Consider the following 24,872-nt stretch of genomic DNA (forward strand, 5'->3'; position numbering starts at 1 on the left):
ATATATCTGCACAACTTAATGTAATTTTTTTTGTCATGTTTACTCCACGTGAAGTGTGAACAAAGTCTCATCTATGAATCATGCCTGCCAAATGTTTCTTTCCACACCAACAATCTCAAAAGGTGATTTACCTATTTCCCACATTAATTTAATTTTCCTTCTCCAATTTATTTATTCACTTGTCCCTATAAATTTCACCACAATCCCCTCTCATCTCTGAACCCATTTTTTTAATACAATCTTCAGTTCCTCTCCCCCCACAAACACAATGAAAGAAATTTCAAAAGTCACAGTTATTTCACTCTTTATTCTTTTAATCATCTCCCACACATCCGCTCGCCTTCTCCCCACACATCAAGGTGAATTTAACACCAATTACCTTCTCTTTGTTTGCTCTTTAATTATTTAATTTCTATGTATATATTTTGGATTATAATCCAACATGTCTACTTTATGCAAACAGATGATAATACAGAGATTAAGCTTGATGAGAAAAGCGGCGTGGAAGAGGATTTTACCAGTGTAAGGCCATTACTTGGATTTATTTTGGGATATTATTCACAAAAGGGTATTTATATTTGTGTATAATCTTGAAGAATTCTGTGCCATAATTATTTTTAACAGTTAATGGGAATAGAGGAATGTGGTGAAAAAGACGACGAGTGCTTCAAGAGAAGAATGACTGCTGAAGCTAATCTGGACTACATTTACACACAGCGCCATAAAAACCCATAGGATTCTGTTTAATCAATTATATACTATGCTACATCACAATTCTAGTTATCTTGTTTAATTTGTTGGAAATGTTTGTATTAAGAATATCTATATATTTATTATTACATATTAAATAATCATTTTGTGTCATTTGTCAATGATCTTTTGATGTGAGTAAGGGAGTGAAACCCCAAGATCCGAAAGATATTAGGTTCAAATCTCACTTGTTTGAGTTATTTATATAGAAATCTAAATCCCATTGTAAAAATAAAAAATAAAAACAAAAAAAAAATTAGTGATTTAAAAAAAACTTGGATTGAAATTGGAAAGATGAATCGGAGCAATAATGCAAATGGGGTGGCAACACAAAAGGTGGTTGCTTTCTTGAGTCCTGCTGTCTGACCAAAGAAACAAAAGACGACAGCACAAAATCGGGTCAATTTCAAAGTTCGAACTATTTGTTGGGAATCGATGGACTATTCGTTGACTTCATATATCTCGTAACTATAATTTCTTGTTTTTTACAATAAACAATACCGAATCTGACAGTTCATAAATACTTTGTTTAAGAATCTGTCCAACTATTATTAAACTATTTTTCATATCCATGAATAAACGGGTGTATTAACATTAACTTCTAAGGCAAAAACTTGTGTGAGACGGTCTCACGGATCGTATTTGTGAGACGGATCTCTTATTTGGGTCATCCATGAAAAAATATTACTTTTTATGCTAAGAGTATTACTTTTTATTGTGAATATGGGTAGGGTTGACCCGTCTCACAGATTAAGATACGTGAGACGATCTCACATGAGACTCACTCAACTTCTAAAGATATATAGTTAGATTTTATTATTATAGAATGAGATGTTGTATTTAAAAAAAATCAAAAAAAAAGGAATTGTAGAATAATAATAATAACTAGAAAATTAAGCTATTATTGAGAGACCAAAACGATGAATATATAGATCATATGATAAAATAGTTGAAGAAAATATATATCAAGTTGTTCCAACATTTCCTGAAAGGACAACGTTGTATCAGGGAACTGCAACTTGGGACAAACCAGCCAATTTATTTGGGAAGGCCAAAATATAGGATAATAAATAGATAGCTAAAAATATACAAATGATAATCACAAGAGTAAAAATGTGACAAAACCTGTAAATCCAAACGAGCTCGAGATAACAAGCTCCAACTTATCTATTTCGGGCACTTATGACTTAATTTCCAGATGATTCTGCTTAAATAGCTATATATGTAAAACAAAATATCCAAAAATAGACTTGATTTCACGGAATGTACGTCGTCCCACGTAGCAGCATTTTTTTTACGAGACCCATTTTAAAATTTTTGTTATCTGGTCTATTATCTATAGCTAATTTTACAACTGAAATCGATTTCTTCTCTAGGACTTAAGTTTGAGCCATCATGGTTTTACAAACTCCTCGATTCACTTACATCCCATACTTGGGGCCGTCTCGTTTTCTTAAAAAAGAATGAATATTTAAATTATAATATCATCCAAAAAAACACAAATAATTCAATATAAAGGGACTTCCAAGTCCTGATCAGTTGAACTCCTCACGAGAATTTCCAGGGTCATTCAACCTTTATGCGCGAGTTCACAGGACAGCAAAAGAGAGCATTCACACAAACACGTAATAAGTACCCCCAAAATTACCAACTTCCACCGCCACAAATTAAACAACAGATCGTCACAAGAGATGCAAAAATCAATACTCATTCATATGAAAAGGAAAAATAATCATGCAAATTTTCTGATACGTGATGTTTGACCGTCCATGATAAACACAAGTCAATCCCTCGTCAAAAATTCTCGAATCCACTCCCAAACATCAAGAAGTCTTGAAACTCTACAAGTAAGAAATAGCAAAAAAATATCACCTTTCAAGACATCAAGATGCGCAATTCCTATATCCATGCTGGAACAGCAAAGATTCCTCAAATCCAATGATGCTAATGGCAGCTCATTACCCCTCAGGTAATTGGAAGTGACGTGCTCATGTTGGATCTTCAGAAACACAATTGTGTATATCCCATACTTCAGAGAAGAATCGGAAGACCATGAGGCCAAAAATTAAAATCCTACCCCAACTTGCAAGACATCAAAAAGAAATGGAACGTTGACATTGGCTTAAAATGAGCCTCGACATGCTGGAGATGTAGGAATTGCATAAACCATTTCTAGATCTCTTAAGTGCTTTGGGATGCAATTCCGAAGCCTTGAGAGGGGAAGGAGCACATGAAATGCAAGAGTAACTATTCAGATAATTAATGTCCTTCTGTCCTGCTTTCGATACTTCTGGACTTCCTGGAATAAATGAAACTCAAGACTCATATTAAGAACAGGCATGTCTTTCAACAAAATTAGAGAAGGGCATGTATGAACCATTGGCAACTTATGTATTTCTTTTACAATGAAAAATAAAAACATTATTCCTTGAAAGGTTTGTAAAATAAACTACAGCTAGCAGCTTTAGAGGTTCATAGACATAAAGTAAAAGTAAGCTTTTGATAGTTGATGCACAAAATTCTCTTCGCTTCCCTGCATGTGCAGTGCAAGGCTTAGAGATCGCATCAAAATTCTGAAGGCTCTGCTAAGATATACCTGAGACCTTGAATTATTTCCCACGTCGAGATATTATGCATCATTTTCCTACAAAAGTTATAAGAGAGTCAAGTAGGATAATAGCTTTTTGAGGTGAAGAATAATACCAAATTACAATGCCTGAACACTAAGTAAAGAATATATACTACAATTTAAATGAAAACTCATTTTTAAAATTTCTGTCAAGTTTTATGACATATTTAGGAGTTTTTGTTCACTAATAAATGCCCACCGCTGAAAACAAACGAAACTACAGTTTACCAGTTCGATATGACAAGCCAGCCCCAGGTCATGAACTGCCTGATCCGATATGCAGTTAGCATGGACTATAGGACCCAGAAAAGTATTATCATTAAAAGTTCCAGTCATTTCATGCGACTCTGAGGATGGCTTTCTTAAGTAAACAGCTCCTTTGAACATCCACTCATCCCTTCCTTGACTGTAGAAATCATCAAACAGCTCACCACATAAAATACATGCACACTGATTTTCATCTGCAGGAACCATGTGGTCACCACTTTCTGTTGTTTCGCCCTGACCTCCCAGGAGGTCTGTGGCACTATCGCTGTCATGAAAGCTGCCAATTCCAGCCACCCAGTCATTCGAGTCAGTATACCACCTCCTTGAAGTTATGTTGGAAGAGTTCTGCTCAGGATCCCTTACAACATGCCAATCCATGTGTCTATCAAGTTGTTCTTGACACTTGAGCCCAAGTCCACATATACTGCACTGATGTGGGAGACCAGAAAGTTCACTGACAACAGCTGGATTAAATTTGCGAACTACATCGGGTCTGAATTCAAAGCCTATAAGATTTTTTATCTTTGTTGTTGACTGGGGCATATCGTCAGAGACCTCAGCAGCAGACTTTAATGGAGATGGCTTATCTATAATGGATGATGAAAAAGGTTTCTCAATGATGCCTGGAATGAAAGAAACTGGAGTAGAACTAGTGCTGGGAACCCCGGGACCTCTGTCCAAAGATTGATTGGATATTATTGGTGAGGTAAAGGATAATGAATCAGAATTTGAAGAGGATATTAAGCCTTTTGCAACCAATGAGCTTAAAAGGCTAGAAACTGGATCAGATACAGCTTTAACTGCAGTTGGAGGCTTTTCTGGGAGAATACCTGCTAAAGAGGAGGGAGGAGGAACAGGTGGTGATGGTGGATGGATCACCTTCGCAGGGAGCGCAGTATTTCCAAGCAAAGGCCGTGAAGGGAAATTGGCACGAGGGTCACTTGAAATAGCTGGTTGCGCATCTCCTAGAGACGATTCAAGCCCAGATTCTTGAATCGTCTTAGTTGAGCGACCTGTGACAGTACTACTATCAAGTATACCACTTTGAACTACAGCAGCTAACAAACTGCTGGTGATTGATTGTCCAGGACCAGGGGAGTCAACAGTATGCGGATTAGATCTGTCCGACGATGAAGTCACCATTGTAGGGAGACTTTCGGATGCTGAAACCTGTGACAGAAAAAGATTTTCTCCGCTGGAAGGTTCAAAACCAGAGACTTTAGTATTTTTCGGTCGAGTAGAGGGAAAATGTTTTCTCTGCTGAAGAGGAAGATTCACAGCAGATGTGGTTTGTGGATGCAATCTCTGCTTATTAGCCTTATTAACATCTCGATATGGCAAATGTTGAGAATCCAGAGAATTTTGGTCGTTAGACTCCATGTTTCTCAGTCCTGCAAGCTTTCTTGGGTCTGTAGGAGGTCCAACGGAGGTTTGCTTGTATTCACTGGCTGAGAAAGATGGCGAAGGTGGATGTTGGTGCATGAAGTTTGGTTTCAAGGATGATGCAACTCCAAGAGTCTGTCCTTGTGGTGTACTAGAAATTTTGGGTCCATAACCCAGAGTTCCGACATGAGGTGGTTTTTTATCAGGCCCAGAAAGAATCCTCCCTTCAGCTGAAGCTTGATCATCAACCCTTGGCTCAATATCATGTACACTTTGAGACCTTCGGAGACGGCTAGCAGTGTCCTGCATAAGAAATGCCATTACAATACTGATCAAATCAAAAGAAACTGAACAGAACCCTACCTCTTTAACACTGGCCAAAAGCATCAAAAAAGAAAAGCACAGGATGGACATAGTGCACATCTGAACAATAAAAATAAGATTTTTATAAATCTTTATAAATCCGTTGGAAAGAAGTTAAGATTTTTTACAATGTCAGGTGGCATGCAGGTGAACACAGCAAACACCTTTTAGCCTCTATAAATAGTCTCTCAATAAGAGTTGAGTAAATAGCATTTTTCAATGGGCGGCTAATTGATGAACAAGTTTTGCATTGGAATCGTCATTCTGCCATTATTTACTCTAAATACTGTAAGTATGTGGCATTATCCCCGTAACAAAGCTGCCATTAATGTGTTCAATATCTAGAACCAGATATTATTGAACTCAAACAGTTTAAAAATGCCTGCCTCTCACCATAAATTAGTGGGACCGATCACAGTCAACAAGAAATATTTCTGAGCATTCTCCCACCAGCACAGTTGAACTCATGCATGAGTTTATGTTTGAACTTATTTGCTATGTTTAACTGCACTGACTACAACTCATCTACAACGACTTTGCTGTGCTTCAGTACGGCGGCTTTAGCCCATAACTACAGTGCCCCAAGACCTGAAGGCACAAGCTCATTTCTTACTAAAACATGACATCATGATGCAAAGTGGCTCACAAAGGGTCTCACAGAAAATCTTTAGACAGCTACAATCTTTGTCGACACCAAAAACCAATTGCATTTAGCAATCCGCTAAACCTTCATAAACTTACCAGTCTTCCATAATTTCCAGGCGCCCGAGGATCTTTCGCAAAAGTCCCAGCTGCATCGCAATCAGTATGTCTAGAATTTATCTCATCCCACGTATACTCCTCTTCCTCCAAGTTCTTCCAGCTCCTATTAATTCCATCAATTTTCTTACTTACAAAGTTTTTATTGTGCTGTGGATGTGAGCCAGAGTTTGAAGGTTCAAATCCATGATTCGTGTCAAAACAATTGTTTTGCTGGGATATTTTCCCTGTTACATCAGAACCAAAATCATAACGGAGCCTGTCAAATCCTTTCTCTTTTGATGTTCCACTCGCACTTCCTCCCAAGCTTGTAAGCCCTAATATATTGGGACCATAATCCGAATGTACTTGTGCTGTGCTTGAATTTCTATCATGCACTGACTCATTTACTAGAACTCTATGCTGATGCTGTATGGACTGTTAGAGTAGAATAATTTAGAACACGGATTTCCAAAAATTAAACTCAAAACAATCCACAATCATATTTTCCACCTGTACCTTAGCATAAGGTCCAGTCCATGTTTTCCCATAATTAATACTGGAAGTTCTCTCAGGTACTCTAACATCATCAGTTGATTTCATACTGGCTCCATTATTGTCAATGCTAGTTCCTCTAGCCTTGATCGTGGAAGCACGCACGAAGGTCATATGATGTACATGAATGGTTAAATCAAAGAGATGCAGCAGCAGAAAGTTTCAGATATTAGATTTTTCAACATTCTGAAAGAAATGAAAATTATATGATTGAAAATAAATGATACAAATTTGGTATGCAACTTTAAATGTTCTGTAACAAAGTGCAAAAGCTATGCACATCTACGAAAAGAGAAATCGATTCCAAAAAATAAACCAAACAGCTTTCTACGTGTGTCAACATTCAAACAAAGAGAAGCAGTTAAGATTATATGACTAATAATTCATAACAAGGATAGGATAGCCATCATCATTCTCTTTTGTTGCATTAATTATAGCATAAACAGCTATGAGAATTTATGAGGCTCTGAATCCAAAAACGTAAACATAGGACTCCAAGTTTCAAGCTCAAGAAGAATTATTTTCTAGTTTCAATTTATAATATCAGAGAACAAGCATAACCACACGATCCTTGGGCAAATTATAAAAGAAAGGTGTCACCACAAAGTGGCTGCCAACTCTGGTCTTTGTATGATATAACTAAAAAGTAGAAAAGACAATTTAAATTGTATCGACCAGATAGCAGGCAACAGACAGATATTAAAGCTGATAATGGCATAATCCAACTGGCTTATGGGGTCCTCACCCTGGTGATCTCAAGTTGCTGCCTAGCCTCCAAATATTTGGGGTTTACATGAATGCTGGGCGTAGGGTGTTGGGATTGTGAGTCCGGCCTAGACGCTATTGTTCCTTGAGATGAAACATTGACAGCACTAGTTAATCCAAGCTCCTTCTCGATCATATGGAGTGACTGCGGAGAGAAAACTCCTTTCCAGGTGCCAAAAAGGTGACGCATGCTTTGACGTATTGAAGGATCAACCTGCCTATAGGCCTTGCAGAACACCTGGAAAAAGCACACGAAAGGAATAATTAAGGAAGAAATTATGGAAATCAAGGCAACAAGGCATTCGACTGATAGTTTTCCCTCAGACACAGAATAATTATCAGAAAATGAAGGGAGCGGGGAGCCCAATTTTTGTCTCCATGAGCCACAACTGCAAAGCGAGTGTATACCATAGCTGTACTTTGCACGAAATACATACATCTAAAATCGAATTATCCAGTAATTCCTCAAGCAACGATCTGAAACGACAATATTCACAAATAGTACCTCGGGTAATCTGGTAGCAAAGGACTTTATATAATCCTTCCCAATATTCTTCACGATACTGTCCAACAAATACAGAGATGGCAGCTTCTGTTCACTCGGAACCTATAAATTCCAGTTGTCAGGCATCATATGCAAAGGTGGATGTCAGAGACATGATAAAAATGACATATCTACAATGAGCCGTATTATAGGACCTGGGGACCAAAAAATGGAGTTTACAATGTAACATGAACCAAGTTCTAGTTTTTGAAGTTCCCCGTATCTGTCTCACATCCGAAGAGATGGAGTAGACTCCAGAAGATTTGATTAATGATTCACAAGAGCAGAGCTGAATAATGTTCCACACAGAAAAGGTTCCACACAGAAAAGGTTCTAATGCATGTTCAGAAATATAAGATAATAGTTGCTAAAAGCTCATAAGCATGCAACTAGCATCAAGGTAAGGAACAGTCACTAAGCAAACCATGCACCCAGGCTGTGAAGCACGTGTTTGGAGCACCTTAAAGATTTGAGGCTTCCAAGGCTTGCCAATACACGCCTTAGATATATTTAGTATAAAATACAACTGAACAGTCATTCACATTTACTTAAGACACTGATGATAATTTGTCATATTATCGTCATATAGTTTGTAAAAAAACATGTTCATGCTGCATAATATAGTTTTCTTCATAGATCCAAATTTAGAGTATGTCATAGTTGCCAAAATCGCAAGGCGCATTAAAGAGCTCAAGTGTTCTAAGGCTTACAGCACAAAACGAAGCGCACGCTTTATGGAAGTAAATCATATACATAAATTATTCTAAAAAGATAAAAATAAATCAATTTACTTTAAAAATATATGAGACATGATATATCAAATATTAAGTCATCATTTACATTTTCCAAGTATCACATATTAAAATGTGAGAGCAAAAGTTGAAGGCGATCTGGGGCAGAGGCGACGTGCGGAAAAGAGCACAAAAGTGCACGGCTTCCATGAGTGCACTGAAGCGCAGGTTGTACGCTTTGGGCTTAAGCACGCGCTTTTGCACTTTTGACAACTATGGAGTTTGTCTTACTGAATTTTGCTTTAATAAGAAGTATCACCAGGCTTCAAGATACAAGTGAGCCTTGGTACAACTTGAGCTTTTAATAACTATGCAGAACATATCAAATGTCAAAATCAACTATTCATTACTTCTCAGTATCAGCACCTTGCTAATCTGTATAGAAATTAAAAATAGCACAGTGGAAACTCAAATCACATTTCTTCATTTAAACCACGAAGGAACCACATATTTTTGTATTTCACCATCATCTCAGACCTCAGTGGAAGTTCCCAAACACAGCATAAAAAGAAGTCGATCTTTTGTAACACCACATAGATCGTCAATCAAATATTTTTAGAGAAATGAGATCACAAACAGAAAACATGAGATGCAAATCCTGAAAGTTACATTGCCAAACAAGGCAAACAATTTTATGGAGTGCAATGGGTTTTTACGTTCATTCGACCAACTGCTAACAAAGAGGAATGTAGATCCCCTTGAAACAAGGGCAATAAAACCCACAACAAAAGAAAAGGCATTGCAAATATTTACATCACTCTACCAAAAAGGTATTGCTGACCACCTGTACTAGACATAATCCAGTAGAATTTCAGCAAATCGTTCAACTAGATATGACAAAAAAGCTACAATTGTGGGATACAAGAGGCACCGAATATTGAAGGGTGGTCACATCATCAGTTGCAGCAAAAGATTGCAACAATTTTTCTCACAACCCACAATATAGAGCGGCTGAGGAATCAATCCCAATTACAATTCCCAAATGCCTGAAATGTAATATGGACAATTTAAGACAATATAAAGGAACTAGATGTCGGATTTCAGCACGGAGGCAATGGAAATGCTTGACATGTACATGGATTCCAGTTCAATCTGGTCTTTCTCGATATTATCGACAACAGAAGTGATTGGTCTAATGCTAATCGAATTGATCTTTCAGCGCTTTACACCCCACATCCATGATACATGATGAGCTAGATTGGATGAATTTTACAGTGAAGTCATAAAATTCTGTAGCTAACTTGCATTTCCTGATATTGGCATACATAAACTTTTTTACTAACACAACTAAGTAACGATGATGCCCACTTACACTTTTGCCTATCCAACTATTTCTACAGAGAGTGGCATCATATAGCAAAATGTAACCAGCAAAATGAAATAACCAGAATCACCTCAAGAATATTAGCGCAGATAGTTGCTGCAATGGCTTTGGCCGCATGTGAATTCTCGCCGGCAATAATAGTTAAGTTAGTTATAATCGGCTTCGAGTTGAAAGTCAACTCAGCTAAAGCAGTCTTGTACTGAGTCACCAGCTCATGCTGCAGCTGCTGACCTAGCTGTTGAGGGAAGGGTCCACGCCCTGAGTCGCTGCTCTCGGAATGCTGGTCTCCCAGAAAACTCAAGCCGCCAGCGCTGGAGTTTGAAACCACCGGCCGTTGAATGAATCCTCTGCGACCATTGGAGCTGCGATCTGATGCCGTAGGAACCTCGGTGAGCCTTGGTTTCTTCAGCCCCGGCTCTTTTGAAATAGATCTATCAGATGGTCTACGTAAATTCTCCATTCCCCTTTACAAATCACAAAACCCTAAATTCGTTCGCTGGTGAAAAATTGCAGCACTCCATAGCAAACTTGCTAAGTAACAAACTAAACAAAAGAAAAAACTCATCTATAACTAACAAACTCGATTACAAGTGAAGCGAATGTTACAGATATATCTAAAAACACGAAACCCTGATTCAAAATCATACAAATGGAAGTTACCATATTACACGAAAAGGGGGTTCCAGGAACATAAGCAAATTACGTAAAGCTTGCGGATTAGAGTTTTGGAGAGAAACCAATAGGGTTTTTATAGCTGAATTATTGGAATGGACGAGGCTGAAGCGCCCGCCCCTGTTGTCTTGTATGGGTCGAAGGAACCCATTTACCCCTTTTAGATAGATAGGAGTTTTGGAGCAAACCGGATTCGGTTTAAGTTTACTTGGGCTAAAATTTACGGTCTAGTATATATCTACATATTACCTTCTGCCATGCATGTATAATAAATTTTTGTATTAAGAAATTAGATATTTTATTTAAAAAAATTGTATTTAATATTTTTATTACAATTTATGTTATTTTATAATTATTTTTGGATGAGGAGTGATGAGGTTATTTAAACTTAGATAAAATTGAGATAGTTTTTTGTGTTACCGAATTTACAAAAATAGTGTTGTTTAATTGTTTTCGATATCTAATATTGAATATTTAATGAATTAAAGATATATTCGGTTAAATAAAAAAAATGTAACATCACACCAAAGTTAGATGGTTTAGGATTTGTCCAAACAAATTATTTTATGTATTATTATCGATTTAAAATCTCTAACTAATTATTTGTGTATTGAGAGATTGTTATAAAAAGTGATTTGTCATTCGAAAAATGTGAATGGATAGCGAATAGTTAGATATTGTAATTATGGATATTTCTAATCTCTAACAATACGGGAAATTGGCCTTCAGTCCCCGGCCGTCGATTTTTTTTGTGTTTAGTCTCTAGGTACTTTTTTAGTACCACATTTCCACATGAAATGTACCACATTTCCACATGAAGTGTACCATATTTTGTATGACATAGTACCACAATTTTGTGGGTATGGAGTGAACCCAAAGAAATATTTTGATTGGAGATTTTTCTACAACTTCCCCACAATATTACAAGTTTCACATTAAAAAAAAAACAAACCATTTTGGTCGGGACCAAACTAAATATCTCTTTACAATGATAACAATTTATGGCTCCATTTTAGAGGTATTTTGTTATCAACACTGATCAATTATAATTTTTAAAAAAATGACGTTCTGCAGTTTATTTAATAAATATATTTGAAGATGTTATTTTTTTAAAAAAATGGTTTACTAATTCTATTTTCTAAAATATCTCCTCTAGTTTATTACCGAATATGATAAAATAGTAATCCAGATAAAAAATAGGTCTAGATAAGTCGGATTTGAAATAATCATATACACAAACAAAAATTATATAAAATAAGAAAAATTCCTATAAATCTCGAAACTATGAATTTAATAATTTTATTATTCTTTTTTTAGTGAAAATATATTTATATTATTCAAGTATACTTAGAAAAAATATATAAAACTACGATTTTAATTAATCGAAGGTCATCCAAACTAGAGTAGGTCCTTCATAATACGGTCTTACGTATCTTTATTCGTGAGACGGATCAATCATGTCCATACTTACAATAAAATTAATATATTTGACATAAAAAGTAATATTTTTGTGTGAATGACAAATATAAATATCTATTTCATAAAACTGATCTATGAGATCGTTTTATACGAGTTTTTGTGACCAAACTCATGGACGCAAAAAATAATAAAAATAAATAAAACACAGAACCAAAATAGACGGGAGGGAACAAGCTTCGAAGGCGGCAAATTTGCCCTCTCCCCAGTGCTCCCAAAACGCTTCACAGAAATCTTCCGTCGCATTGCAGCCGAACGGTACTAGAACATGTATGTATACACGGCTTGTACCACACACTCGCGCATACTTTTTCACTCACAGTTTCACGCTTATAAATGTGTTTCATGATATTGGGTCAGAGTTTTTTTTTATTGTTGAATTTCTGTTTTAATCTCGTTGGATTTCATATATTTGATGGAATGGGGGAACTTTTATTCACATATGTTCGGATTATATGGGGTATTTACCGTGTGCATGGTGGCACATTTGATTGAAAAACTTGCTTTTCCTTTAGATTGTTTTGTTATTTTTTTCCTTCTTCTTTTTGCAGATTACCTGGCCTCAAAGCTATGTGCATCGAAACAAAACCTGTAGATCAAAAAAAGTAGTTGTTTATATTGTGCCTCCGGACCAGGTAACAAACTTTGTTGGATTAGGAGGTTTTCCAGGATTTGGGAACATGCATACGAAGTATGGACCATAAATATCCACGAGGATGTAAATGAATCGAGATGTAAATATTGGAAGTCCATCACAAAATTATTACATTATTATTATTATTATTATTATTATTATTATTATTCAATGGCTCTTCCTTTAGCTTTGATAGATAGTGATCTGAAACGCGAGCCAGCAATATAGTGCTACTTTCATGGCTCATTTCTCTTTTCCATTTTTTTAGGTTCATGATGGTACATGCGTCTTACATTGCCTGAGCTTAGCATTTACATTGTCCAAACTTGTTTAGCAAAACAAAACACATGCGTTTGCAGGTTTAACTGTCTAAAGTACTAGTTTATAGCTTGGGTGTCTACACTAGTTTATTGATCGGGTCTGGCTGAATCCAGGATTTCAGGTGGGATGGGGGTGAGACCAGAAAAGAATGGTGGTTTGATAAATTTATGGATACAAACTCAAATTTTAGGAAAAAATACAGAAATATTTAAAACCTTTTTGTTATAATTCCAATGTTGAATTCTTCTCGCTATCTTTGTTTTTCTCGTCTGCATTGAGCATCAGCTCCAAGTTCTATTTACGATATATCATCTGTTCTATTTCTATGATCACACAAACTTTATTGTGATGCAATATGTTAGCACATGATTCAAATTGATTTAAGCTAAGTATAATCTGAATTTTGTTACATTAATGCATTCACGCAGAGACTAACTAGTTGATGTTTTATAATGGTAAGATTATCCTGGCCTTAGCTAACACAGTAAATACTTCATAGGGTTTCCCATTCATGAGAACTCTGTGCTTCACTGGATTATATCTATCGTGAATCTTTTCCCATGAATAATTTGTCCTTCACCCCTTATAATTCACCAAGAAATAAAATGGAGTACATTTTAGGCATGTTAAGAGTTACTTTGATCATGAATCAGATGTTACCATTGTCCCCTGTTCTTGTTCTCGACCCATAACTACAAGCATTCAGCCTTCAGGAAAATGAACTAATCTCATCACTAGGTAAGAAATTAAAAGAGAGTCATGTTTCGAACCTCCTGCAGATGGATTGTATCTTTTTGTAATGAAATGCCATCATTTTACTAAATCTGTCTCTATTCAAGTCCAAGTTGATATATTGGGTTAAATCATTCTGCAGCTGCTTCGTTAAACCAGTTGTGAGCCATTTTGTTGTTATTGCCCCTGCTGTAAACACAATTCTATGCATGTTATAGTAGTCAAGTCTCTGTTTAGTTCTCGTCCGTCTTTCCTTTCCTTCTGACCAACTTGCTGGCTGGAAAATGCAATCTGGCGATAAGTGGGCGGGGAGCTCTTGTTCTCCTGTCAAATCCCCTAACACAGACAAACCCTGAAAAAATGACGGACGACGACGATGTAAAGTAGGTAAACAAGTTGTGTGAGGTATTATGATGTACAATAAATATCAAAGAATATAAACTTTGCTTTAGTGAAAGGGTATTATTTTGAGACAAAGTTATGTCATCCCCTGGCTTTTCACATTTGAATCGGCTAAATACCTGTTTTGTATCATGTCTATTATTGTTTTGACTTGTCAAATTGCGTTGGTTATGAGCTTCTTCGAGTGAGAATTGCTTAACAGACACCTCTGGCTAAAATTTTTATGGCAGAGTTCGGAAAAGACTGGCACTGGATATGTTGGGGCTAGAAAAAGAAGCAATAAAAAAGATAGTGATGACGAATAATGAGGTAATCTAGTTGTCTAGGAGTAAAATATTTTTTGAATGAGTATAGAATTTTATCATGTTATATCCTAAATTTGCAGTGGCATATGAAGGTATTCGATAGAACGCTGACACTCATTGGAGCTGAGAGATAGTGATATCCCCAAGCTTATACCCTTTCTATTTTCATAAAAGATGTGGTTTATATTTTAACTTTGGGTATAAAAAAGTCATCTTTTATTTTTTATTCACTTATTATATTATGTTTTTCTTCATTAATAATCATCATATAAGATGGCCGAAAAGTTTAGTATGGCTCCAATAATAATCCTGTTCGGACGCTAAACTGACTACTTATACTGTATCCCATGTTTGCATCTTAAAATATAAGGTGTTAGTGGAACAGCTAAAATAAGGATAGTCAAATATCTGAACATACCTCTCCAAAAGCAATGTTGGATGCCTTCTGTCGACAGGCCTAATAAACAGTAAGAGATATCATGATGTAAATCTTTTGAAAAGTTGTACTATGTCCAGTTGCTCAGTGTTTGCACTCTACCTTTAAAAATTGTTGGTATTGATGTCCCAAAGTACACAGTTCTCCTCGGCATGTTCCATAACCACTCTCTTGGAACATCCATTGGATTGAGGCTACTCTCATGGTCAGAAAATACCTGCAGACAACAAATTTGAAGTTTATATCAGTTTGAACATGACTTCATGAATCACTAATGAACGAAAAACTTGATTCTTCATTACCTCGTTCACTTGAAAGTATGTGCCATTTAGAGGAAAACTTCCTCTCATGGCGGTCCTGCATGGTACCTGTTATGCTTTCTAATGTTAGGCTTGCTAAATTGGCTTGGGAATTTTGTTTATCAATTTTATTATGGCACAGATATTGTTTTATCATAGTATTGTTCATACCAGAAGAGTTCCCCTAACAGTTTGAGAGTCTGCTTCACGTATACTATTGCATGATGAACAAGTTTCTTCAGTGCATAGTTTCTTGGAGTCTCGGAAGCTACACCGCCTCTTTGGTGGTTCAATAGAGTCTAGAGTTTCGCCTGATATGAAATATTGGTAGAACTATTCAGTTTATAATGCAACTCTCGATGACTTCAAAATCAATTTACCTTTTCTCGGAAATTGCTCATTAGACAGATATGTGATCACATTTCTTACACTGCAGGCTGGAAGTTTCTAATCGATTTATTGTGTTTTCATACCTGGTGTCCATATTGCAAGTAAGTAAGGGGAAGGATCATCTTGTTCTCGTTTGTCCATCTGTATATTCAGAAATTATAATTAGTCAAGGAAAGAAGGTGTACTGATTACACATTTTTTGTGTTCAAACAAGCTCATAGAATATCACTAACCCCTTCAAGAAGAGGATGTGAATCTGGAAGCTCGTAGCTGTAAAAAGACTTAATGAGTCAGTCAACTCAAAGCATACAAGACTTGTTTCAAAAATCTCACATGACTGATTCGTGAATTTTTATGGTAGTCTAATGTGGTGCAAGCATGTTAATCAATTTATAATAATGAGTCTTACTTACACTTGATGTTCTGTTCTCAGTTGGCTCACGTTTTTAAGTTTGGGAAAGGGGATGGAAGCATCTTGCAAATTTAAAGCTACCAAGGCTTTTGACATATATTTCTCCTGAAGTTCTGCATTTTGCTGCATTATTTTATGCAAATTATGATTGAACTCTTCCATATTGAGTTGGATAGTAGGGATTTCACCAAGATCTTCATGGAAAGGGTTCTCGATGTCAAATTCTGGAACTTGCACATTTTCTGGTTCTGGAGTTACTGGCACTTCAATAATAGGCTCTGGTGTAGTTGGTTCTTCAATAATGGGTTGAGTGTTGCTAACTTCCAATTCAGCATCGTTCTGATTAACTTGAGGTGAAGGCAATTGCAAGGTATTCATTCCTCCAGTTGACTTTTGATCTGCTCCTTCGTTTTTTGCTGCACTCACAATGTTTTTCTCTTCTGGTGCTGGTAAACCAAGTCTCGCACTGCATCGTTCATCAGATTCGACCAATTGGCGTTATATGTCAAAAACATCATCATGTTATTACCTACTTACAAGTATGATGCAAACAAGTTGAGTTGGGGCCGAGCTCGTAAAGTTCCCTGACAAGAGTTCTAGTTGGTTGGTACAAACTCTTATAAATCTTTTTCTTTGTTTAAGAATGCATTGCCTTGACAAAATAAATGTACATTGATTTTACATTTTATGTTGAATGCTATATAACATGGTTATGAGTTTGTTTTACTGATAATTGTTACTCTTTATTCTATGTTATCATATCATAAAAATATAAAACATGCTTATAAGCTTTTGTTTTACTAATAAATATGAATCTTACTTTATATTACTATATTATTAAAAAGAGTAAAATGAATCATTAAAGCCTTGTGAATCTAAGTTGTGACCGTTTGAATTCTCGTGATTTGTCTAGAGCTGAACAATCGACTTAAGCTTGTAACACCGGATCATCTTAGCTTGCACTTTCACTTTCGAAGGGGTCTAACATTTATGTTTGATGAAAGTTCAACGCAGTTTCAATTGCTTATCTACATTTATTTTGTCACCCGTTTTTAATTATTAAAAAGAGATTTAAATTTATTTTGATGCTATGCATGTGATCCTTGTCCCAAATACATCAATCAAGAGGAGCAATTATCACACTCAAATAAATATAGTTGTTCGGCTGCAATAAGTGTTAAATGATGGATAACCTTGCAAATGCACTAGCAAAATGTCTGCATTCTCCCCTCATTGGACATGCATTGCAATTTGGCTTATTCTTTGTGCAGAATACCTGACAAAACATGTTTTTAACTTCAGATTTTCATGCCACATCAGCTTTCTGGTCAAATGTAGTACCTAAGAGATATCTGAACAATAATGCATACCTTTCCAAAAGTAATCATTTGGTAATGCAGCTCATATCTGTAATGAAAAGGCTAAATTAGATCATAGAAGTGATGATGACTTGGAATATTTGGCGAGTACAAATTTTTTGGTCCATTCATGTACAGAAATTTTATTTACAGTGTTCTTTGATCAAGTTTGCATAGCCTAGGCCACAAATATTTTTGTATGGACTCCAGCACTGGGTACCTACACAAGAAAACAACATATCAATTCCGTAAAGCTAGTCATCGCTATCGGAAGGTAAAATAGACACGCTTACAGTTCTAGTAGGTGCAGCTGAAGTGACTCAGGCAATGGCTGAAGAGGAACCCACCCTAGTCGTACGGATATACGCCCGACATTGGTGTCAACCTTTGTGAGGGCAGAAGAGGCACCGTGTCAGTAAATCCATATCAAGGAAAAGAACTATAAGCAAGTTTAATCTTACAGGAAAGGCAAGTTGATGAAGTGTCAGAAGCCGCACACACTCTACACTCTTCAAACCCAATCCCTGAATGCTCAGCAGATACTCTCTGTAGAAAGTAAAAAAATTCGTTGATACCTAAGACTTGATACTTATAAATGCTAGTTGGGAGCTTTTGTGGCTTACTTTGCTTTGTCTGGTGGAATATCCCTCAGCCATTCCAGATCAGTGCTTCCATGATCCTTAACAATGCGATTGAGGAATCCCTACACAGTCATTGCAAATGATCATCATTTGGTGGCAAGGGATCTCTGGATGCCTGAGGAATAAATATGTAATCATATTAAATTAAAAGATCTGAAGTTCTGTAGAAAACTCAACCGCAGACCTTGATTCTTTGTGCTAGCATGTTGTTCATTCCTCTGTCTTTGATAATTTTGGCAATCTCATTAACATCTGCACATCTAACAGCATCCCAGTTCACGGAGTCCAATCTGTCTTCCATTTTCTCCCTTATTTTGCCTCCTACCTGTGCTTGTTTTCTCAACCCATCCCAGTCAACTGGGTTCCGTTTCTCTTTTCCTATTCTTCCTTTTTTTGCTTTTTGTCCATTAATTAACTTGCTAGGATGATAATAATGGTCGTATGAATTTGAGTTAACTTCCTTATGGTCAGACATTTTGGATTGATCGATTTTGCTACTACCACCTGCAACATCCATCAAATTTTGTGGACTGATTGTTACTGGTTCTTGGTCTCCCTTCACACGTGAAGTATAGTTATATGACATAATAGGTTTTGCAGGGGATGTAAAATGATTCTCATTTTGCAAGTTTAGGGTCAACCTTTCTGACTGTACTTCTCCACTTGCATCCAACGTTTTCCCATGAATGCCTTTTCCAGACATACCGTGGAGAATTGTTCCAGCCATCTGTAACAGCTTGACAAAAGAAGTAGCGCTGGAGAACTTATTTAGTTTAACTTCAGCAGTGGGCTCTTCTTCCGAGGTGCTTAATAAGTAAGATTCAGTTATTTGGCTGGTTGGTACAATGGGGGAATCAATGGAGTTCTGAGAAGAAATGACTGAAGTCTGAGAAGAAAGTGCATCATCCAATTCTCTCTGGACCCCTCTCTCTACACATTTCTTAGGTTCTTCAACCTTTATAGTCATTTTCTCGTCGTATAATTCTGAAAGGTTGGTCTTTGACTTGAAGGGGAAATGTGCAGCGAGAGACATGAAGGCAGAACTGAAAAACTCAATTACATTAGAATTATCGCTTGAAAATTGAGGAGCTTATATGTATGGAAACATTTGACTGAATTTCAAATAAAAAAATCGATCTACCTGGATAGATGATCTGAAACATTTTGAGTGAGAAAAACACCAATTACAGAGTCAACAACAGACCCCTTCCATGGAGAAAAGCGTCTGTCTCCTGTTATGAAACTTTTCACAATTTTATATTGTTTTAAAATTGTGAAAGAATTGACTCGCTGACATTATGTTAGATACTTTCTAAATGCAGCAGAAGATTAGAGTTCTCAGGCTACAGGACGCAGATTTACAAAATGTATGGATATAAGTTTATATGCATCTCTTTCATTAAGGGTCAGAATATTTGTAATAGAAAGGAAGCAGCACTATTTTTAAGGCATCGTTTACTGATGCATGCTTTTTTTTCATCTAGTTCTTGTTACATTCAGATGCAGGTTCAGCTTGTGCTGACTCACTATTTGTAAGTTTCACACTGATAGTCAGCCATTTTTTAGGTAACAGCCTCTATGATTTTCTTGTTGTACTGGTTGAGGGAAAGGTTTTTTGCGTGTTAAAATATCTTGCCTAACTTAGTTTTAACTGGAGCGTGGTAAGAAAAGGATTTTGGTAACAGAAATAGATAGCACTGAGCAATGTATTATGTATAACTGATTATCTTAAGTTTATACAGACTACTTTAGAAATGCATTTTCCTTCACGTATAGAGCCAATCATATGTTTGTCTAGTGTTCATTTCGGCCCAGCAAGCCCTCTCATGATTAGCCACGTGATTTTATGCCAGAAGTTATATGTGTTTATTTATTAGTCACTGTATATGCGTGCAGACATACCAAACCAAGTAGCTAAAAAAATAGAATACTGGGTTACTTTTTCGGACTGGCTAATTCAGATTATCAGTATGGCATCATTTCTACTAAATTCTATGCGACATATCATTCAGATTTATCTGTGGGCTCCACCACTGAAGAACCGGTGACATGCCAGTTTTATCACATCTATAAGGAAAACTTGGTAAATGTTCATATACCTTGTATAAGATGCATCCGAGCTATAAATGAGTCTGCTCTTCCATTAAATACTCTTCTTTCTTCTTCCCACCATTTTGTATTTTCTTCATCTGTTCCATCAATGCCTTCACTGTTTATATTATCTAACAATAGTTTCCACACTCTCGTTGTCTCATCATCAAGGTCGACTTTAGGCCGATGTTGTCTTCTTTTAACTTGGTCAAGTAAACTATCAAATGGGACAACAGCTCCACCACTTTGATATGGAACAAGGGCATAGTTCTCTTCATGTTGAACATTGTGAACAGTGAGTGCCTTCTCTTTTTGAGCTGATGTCAGGCTGGTCGCATTTAGATCAAGTTTAAGTTTCTCAATGACCGAATCAATCAGAAACGTGGGTTTCCACGTTATAGTAAATAGTGGTCCTGGGTCCGATGATGCAAACAAGTCAAATTATATCCACATTCCAAAGTTGTTTTGTAGAAAGTATTTAAAGTAGGTTTTACCGTCGGTGTTGCAGGTGAATTTTTGGTGATTAGAAATATTTTTTATTGTTGAATTGATAAGCATGCTTCGCTTCGATCTCTTCTTTTTTGTCATCGTTGGGCAGATGTCAGCTGTCAGGGCTTCCATGCATGACTGTTTCTCCAGCAAGTTTCCTATTTTACGATCTATTCTTGATATTGGTGCAGCGTTACATGAAGAAGCTGGCAGTTCTTTGCAAACTTCTATCAACGAAGCTAACTTCTGTACTCCAGCAGGGCCTTTAGATCTCTTTTTCTTAATCCACTCTGTAGGTCCCAAAGCTAACCGGCATTTAAATATCTGCTCTTTATTCTGAGATTTATCATTTGCAAGGTAATGTTTTTGTGGATAAATGGCTCTACTTTGAGAAACGAAAGATCTCTGATAAGATTTTGGTGTGTATAGCGTTCTGCAGGAATCTTCAAGAGGTTGATTTCCCAGTTTCACATGAGTGTTCGAGGTGGTCATTGTACAGTGCAAGCTGGGCGTTGGCCTATTTTGACTCTTGTCAGTTCTCTTTTTCTTGTAAATTGCTGGGAAATGCATTGTGGTGGTGCCGTCATTGTTATCTGCATTTTGTGATAACATAGAAAAGTGCGACCGCAAGGAATTGTAAAATGCACTGTTGCAGAGTTCTGTTTCAGGAGACATACTCGTGTATTGTCTTTTTAAGCCTCCAGCCTGTCTTTCCCGTTTCATGCATGTGCTTCTACAGTTGGAATCACTTGGACTCTTAGGTGTCCAGCAGTCACTGGGTTTCAGAGTTACCTCTGCAGTAATCTCCTCTTTGTCAGGTGTCGCATCTGAGAATACTATTTGGCACTTCCCTCTGGTACATATATTCCGGTTTGTAAGGTTGTGGTCATCCATAGAATCTATCTTCTTATGAGGTGATAGGTTTGGGGTTTCTCTATTGGGTCTTGAAAGATATTCTTCCAGTAAATGATCAGAAGAACTTGTAAGTTCATAAGCATCCATGTGATTTTTCTTCATTGCTAATTCCATCTCTGCTTGCAATTCCATATCACTGTTTGCAGATGAACAACACGGGGAGCTTTCTTCTCTTACTAGGTTTTCCAAGTCAAAATTCAGATATCTTCTGCACGAACTTCTGGTTTGATCGATGGATTTTAGGCTTCTTATTTTTGGCGTACTACTCTTCATTTTAGGTTCAGGTTTGTCAATTCCTTTTGTTCTCCCATACTCCCTCCTTCTGCCTGGGGTATTCTTAGAATTAGGAACCTCGTCACTTGAATCTGTGCCACTGCTTTCCCCTTCTGATGGAATGTCATGAGTAATGCTTGCTCTTTTTCTTTGATTACACTTCTTGACTCTTTTGGGAACAATAGGTCTTTCTTTATTTGGTTTAGGAGTACGTTTAGGTTGGGCTTCTATTACGACTTTGGGCCGGTGCTTTCTCCTCCTTGGCCTTTGCTGTGGTGTTTTGGTCAAGTTAGCTTCCTTATTGCCTCCCTTGTCAGGCTTGTGATTCTCTTGCAATTGGGTGGAAGTGGTGACGCAGAATCGGTCAACATCCAACTTAGAATTCTTTACTTTCTTGCGAAGTTGCCTTACTTCATCACTAGAAATTTTGTTCTCTTGTGAATCCTTTTCCACTGGTTCTTCATCTATGTTTGAATCCAACACAACATATTTCTGCATGCACTCCACTTTATTGGTCTTCTCTGGTGTTATAGGTTCAAACTGGCCTGACTTGCTGTTGATAAATGATGTATCTTTAATAATTATTGGTGATGAATTTAAGTCGAATAGGATCCGAGAAGGGCTGGAAGTTCCATCTGCTGGTAATAAGAACATATTAAAATATTAGTTCAAGGAGAATACACAAATACCTCACGCATCCATCCCTGGCAGACCTTTTTCATATTCTTAGTTCTCTATATATTATCAGTTTCTCATTCCAATTCATCTACTTCATTTCTTGATTAATAGCCAAGGACATAGGAGAAACAAGCGGCATCAGGTTCCGACCTCTACATTCTCAACTTATATCACCAACATTTGTTATTCAAAATTGCATTTTCGCAACTGTTACTATCAACACTCAAAGCTGTACATGAATTCCCGGAAAAAAAACAGGATATGAGACGTACCCTTGAGAGTATCCGGCATGCTATTGGATTCAGCCACAAATTCGGCTCCAAGTAGATTGTCTAAATCTCCAACCGAAGTATTTCCTGCTCTCATTTTAAAGTATTTACCTTCAATCTGAGGGTCAAAAAAGGGAGCCGAAAGGCTTCTTGTCGCCATAAAATAATTCTGAGAGACTGCATTGTCTGCCACAATCTTTGCTGGAGCCAAGAGATTGCCAAAAGGCGTGGTCCATTTGCCGGCATCTTTAACCGAAATTCCACGGTATTTGCATAAATCCTCTTCATAAAAATGGGAATTCACTGCATTGTGCGGTTGGCAAAAGTTGAAGCCACAGACGTCATCCACACAGGGACGGGAAATGGTGGCTTCACTTGCTTGCCAAGTGGTGAAACTGCACGAATTGTCCCGATGAACACGGGAATTAGGCGCGGCTTCATCCGCTTGCCAAGCCTCGAAACCAACTCCGACCTTGAAATACGTCCCACCAGATTCAGAGCATGCAGGTACTAAATGACATTGTATTTCTTGCAAATAATCCCCCGATAACCTTCCCAGTTTAGAACAATTTGGTCGGTTAACTTGGTTATCCCGACTCGATCTTTGTGTCATCAACCTATTCGTCTGAACTAAGTGCTTTTCTTGCCAATTGTCACAGATCAACTGCTGCCCTGTCAAATGCAGCTTTGCTGGGGTTGAAGGAATCCAAGAACCAACATTGATATCGGTTAAATGCGGAGTTGTTTCCTCTTTTCTTTCAGCCATCCCGGTGTGGCACTGACCCAGGCAAAACTTCTATTTTTTCCTGATAAATTTTTATGAGTAATTTATTCTGCGTCAACTGCATTTCATGGCATATTTCCTATGAGGAAAAAATTGACAAAATTAAATCTACATCAGAACAATGAACTGGAAAAGGAGAATAAATCAAAGAAAGCCGCCATTTTATGAAAATAATACTTCCCTAGCTTTTAAAATTCGTACCAACTAATCACAATTGGTGACTGACTTTTCTCAAAACAAGTGAACATAGGAATCTTCAGTTTTCCTCCACGGTAGAGGCAGTAACAGGCGCTGTTAAATTAACATAAATCCTTAATTTCCTCAATCTACAGCAAAGCCTTTTCACCCAAGCTACAAGGTTATTTCACAAATTTGAGTGAAAAATAAATAAATAAATTTCTATCTCCCAAACAAAGCAGACCAGTGTAGATGAAGAAAATGAGAAATTTAGAGCGGTTTGGGAACCATTTAGTGAATTGAACTCACCCTAGTTGTAAGATTTCAGGTCAAGATCTCATGAAGCGGTGGAAACTAAATCAAAGCGTTGTGCTGTTTTTTTTTTCTGAAGCAGTGGTGAGAGAAAGCATGAAAGTAAACAAATGGAAAGACCACTGTTTTTATTCATTTAGAGAGAGAATCTTTGTGCTGGTAACTCTTTCCCGGTAAAACTCACGCATCATCATCCAATAATAAGCTTCAGTGCTAATTTTATTTTCAAGGATTATAAGTTAATTTTGTTCTTTATAATACCTATTTTTTCATATATATAGAGTGAACTTGCTTTTGATTCATTAAATTAAAATCTCTATTACATATAAAACTATAGTATTTTACATTTGGTTTAACCAAAGATATGGTTTCGACTTGTCATATACTTTAATAATATTTTTTTATTACGTAGGAACTCGTGGTTACTACTTTTCGGAGCGTATGGCATAAACTTTGAGGCTAACGCAATAACCCGTAAATTACATTAGCTAGATAAGTCTTATTTAGCAAGAGATTATCTACTTCATCAATTCAGACATCTAATTTAGACATTTAATAATTTATTATTATATCTTAAAGTGAATAATGTGATTTAGGCAATTTTGTTCACAGTTAAAGGGAGATTTTATATGGCATAAAAGGGCAAAGAAGAATTGTCATGAGGTTATGATGTACTGAATAAAGCTACTGAATGAGC

General features: G+C 36.7%; 2 protein-coding genes and 2 long non-coding RNA genes across 10 annotated transcripts; 2 read left to right on the plus strand and 2 right to left on the minus strand.

The window, feature by feature from the left end:
- Positions 1 to 174: 174 nt before the first annotated feature.
- Positions 175 to 872, plus strand: LOC140956297 (uncharacterized). Its single transcript, XR_012171423.1, has 3 exons — positions 175 to 359; positions 464 to 522; positions 625 to 872. It is a non-coding gene; the product is annotated as an uncharacterized lncRNA (long non-coding RNA).
- A 1,594-nt stretch (positions 873 to 2,466) lies between these two features.
- LOC140956416 (polyadenylation and cleavage factor homolog 4-like) lies at positions 2,467 to 10,947 on the minus strand. 3 transcript variants are annotated; one of them, XM_073413150.1, is made up of 8 exons: positions 10,180 to 10,947; positions 7,956 to 8,057; positions 7,431 to 7,688; positions 6,650 to 6,769; positions 6,134 to 6,568; positions 3,608 to 5,332; positions 3,347 to 3,394; positions 2,467 to 3,049 (listed from the first exon to the last, which is right to left on the minus strand). In XM_073413150.1, exons 1-7 carry the CDS (start codon positions 10,567 to 10,569, stop codon positions 3,380 to 3,382), a joined length of 3,045 nt encoding a protein of 1,014 aa, XP_073269251.1. In that variant the 5' UTR covers positions 10,570 to 10,947; the 3' UTR covers positions 2,467 to 3,049; positions 3,347 to 3,379. The 3 variants fall into 3 exon arrangements, with proteins under 3 accessions (XP_073269251.1, XP_073269252.1, XP_073269253.1); XM_073413151.1 differs by lacking the exon at positions 6,134 to 6,568 and having other exon boundaries at positions 10,180 to 10,944; XM_073413152.1 differs by lacking the exons at positions 6,134 to 6,568; positions 6,650 to 6,769 and having other exon boundaries at positions 10,180 to 10,941.
- A 1,483-nt stretch (positions 10,948 to 12,430) lies between these two features.
- On the plus strand, positions 12,431 to 15,063 carry LOC140991117 (uncharacterized). Of its 4 annotated transcripts, none has more exons than XR_012177797.1 (3): positions 12,431 to 12,527; positions 12,809 to 12,892; positions 14,577 to 15,063. It is a non-coding gene; the product is annotated as an uncharacterized lncRNA (long non-coding RNA). The 4 variants fall into 4 exon arrangements; XR_012177794.1 differs by having other exon boundaries at positions 12,431 to 12,515; positions 12,809 to 12,991; XR_012177796.1 differs by having other exon boundaries at positions 12,432 to 12,515.
- LOC140991115 (DNA glycosylase/AP lyase ROS1-like) lies at positions 13,921 to 23,668 on the minus strand. Of its 2 annotated transcripts, none has more exons than XM_073461060.1 (19): positions 22,906 to 23,668; positions 20,773 to 22,590; positions 20,287 to 20,691; positions 19,329 to 19,419; positions 18,372 to 19,230; positions 18,170 to 18,249; positions 18,008 to 18,092; positions 17,840 to 17,931; positions 17,698 to 17,766; positions 17,559 to 17,595; positions 17,382 to 17,464; positions 16,190 to 16,654; positions 16,010 to 16,046; positions 15,860 to 15,917; positions 15,558 to 15,697; positions 15,390 to 15,455; positions 15,190 to 15,304; positions 15,070 to 15,108; positions 13,921 to 14,296 (listed from the first exon to the last, which is right to left on the minus strand). In XM_073461060.1, exons 1-19 carry the CDS (start codon positions 23,666 to 23,668, stop codon positions 14,178 to 14,180), a joined length of 5,421 nt encoding a protein of 1,806 aa, XP_073317161.1. In that variant the 3' UTR covers positions 13,921 to 14,177. The 2 variants fall into 2 exon arrangements, with proteins under 2 accessions (XP_073317161.1, XP_073317160.1); XM_073461059.1 differs by having other exon boundaries at positions 20,773 to 22,593.
- Positions 23,669 to 24,872: the final 1,204 nt, after the last annotated feature.

The sequence above is a fragment of the Primulina huaijiensis genome, chromosome 13, assembly GCF_012295235.1.
Source record: "Primulina huaijiensis isolate GDHJ02 chromosome 13, ASM1229523v2, whole genome shotgun sequence".
Lineage (NCBI taxonomy): Eukaryota > Viridiplantae > Streptophyta > Magnoliopsida > Lamiales > Gesneriaceae > Primulina > Primulina huaijiensis.

Coding starts and splice junctions, on each gene's coding strand:
- LOC140956416 (XM_073413150.1), bottom strand. CDS start 10,569: ATGGAGAATTTACGTAGACCATCTGATAGATCTATTTCAAAAGAGCCG. Junction 7,689..7,955: donor TTGCTACCAGATTACCCGAG/GTACTATTTGTG, acceptor TGCTTTTTCCAG/GTGTTCTGCAAGGCCTATAG. Junction 6,770..7,430: donor AGCAACTTGAGATCACCAGG/GTGAGGACCCCA, acceptor TCCACGATCAAG/GCTAGAGGAACTAGCATTGA.
- LOC140991115 (XM_073461059.1), bottom strand. CDS start 23,668: ATGGCTGAAAGAAAAGAGGAAACAACTCCGCATTTAACCGATATCAAT. Junction 15,918..16,009: donor CACATCCTCTTCTTGAAGGG/GTTAGTGATATT, acceptor CTGAATATACAG/ATGGACAAACGAGAACAAGA. Junction 15,698..15,859: donor ACTTGCAATATGGACACCAG/GTATGAAAACAC, acceptor ATTTCATATCAG/GCGAAACTCTAGACTCTATT.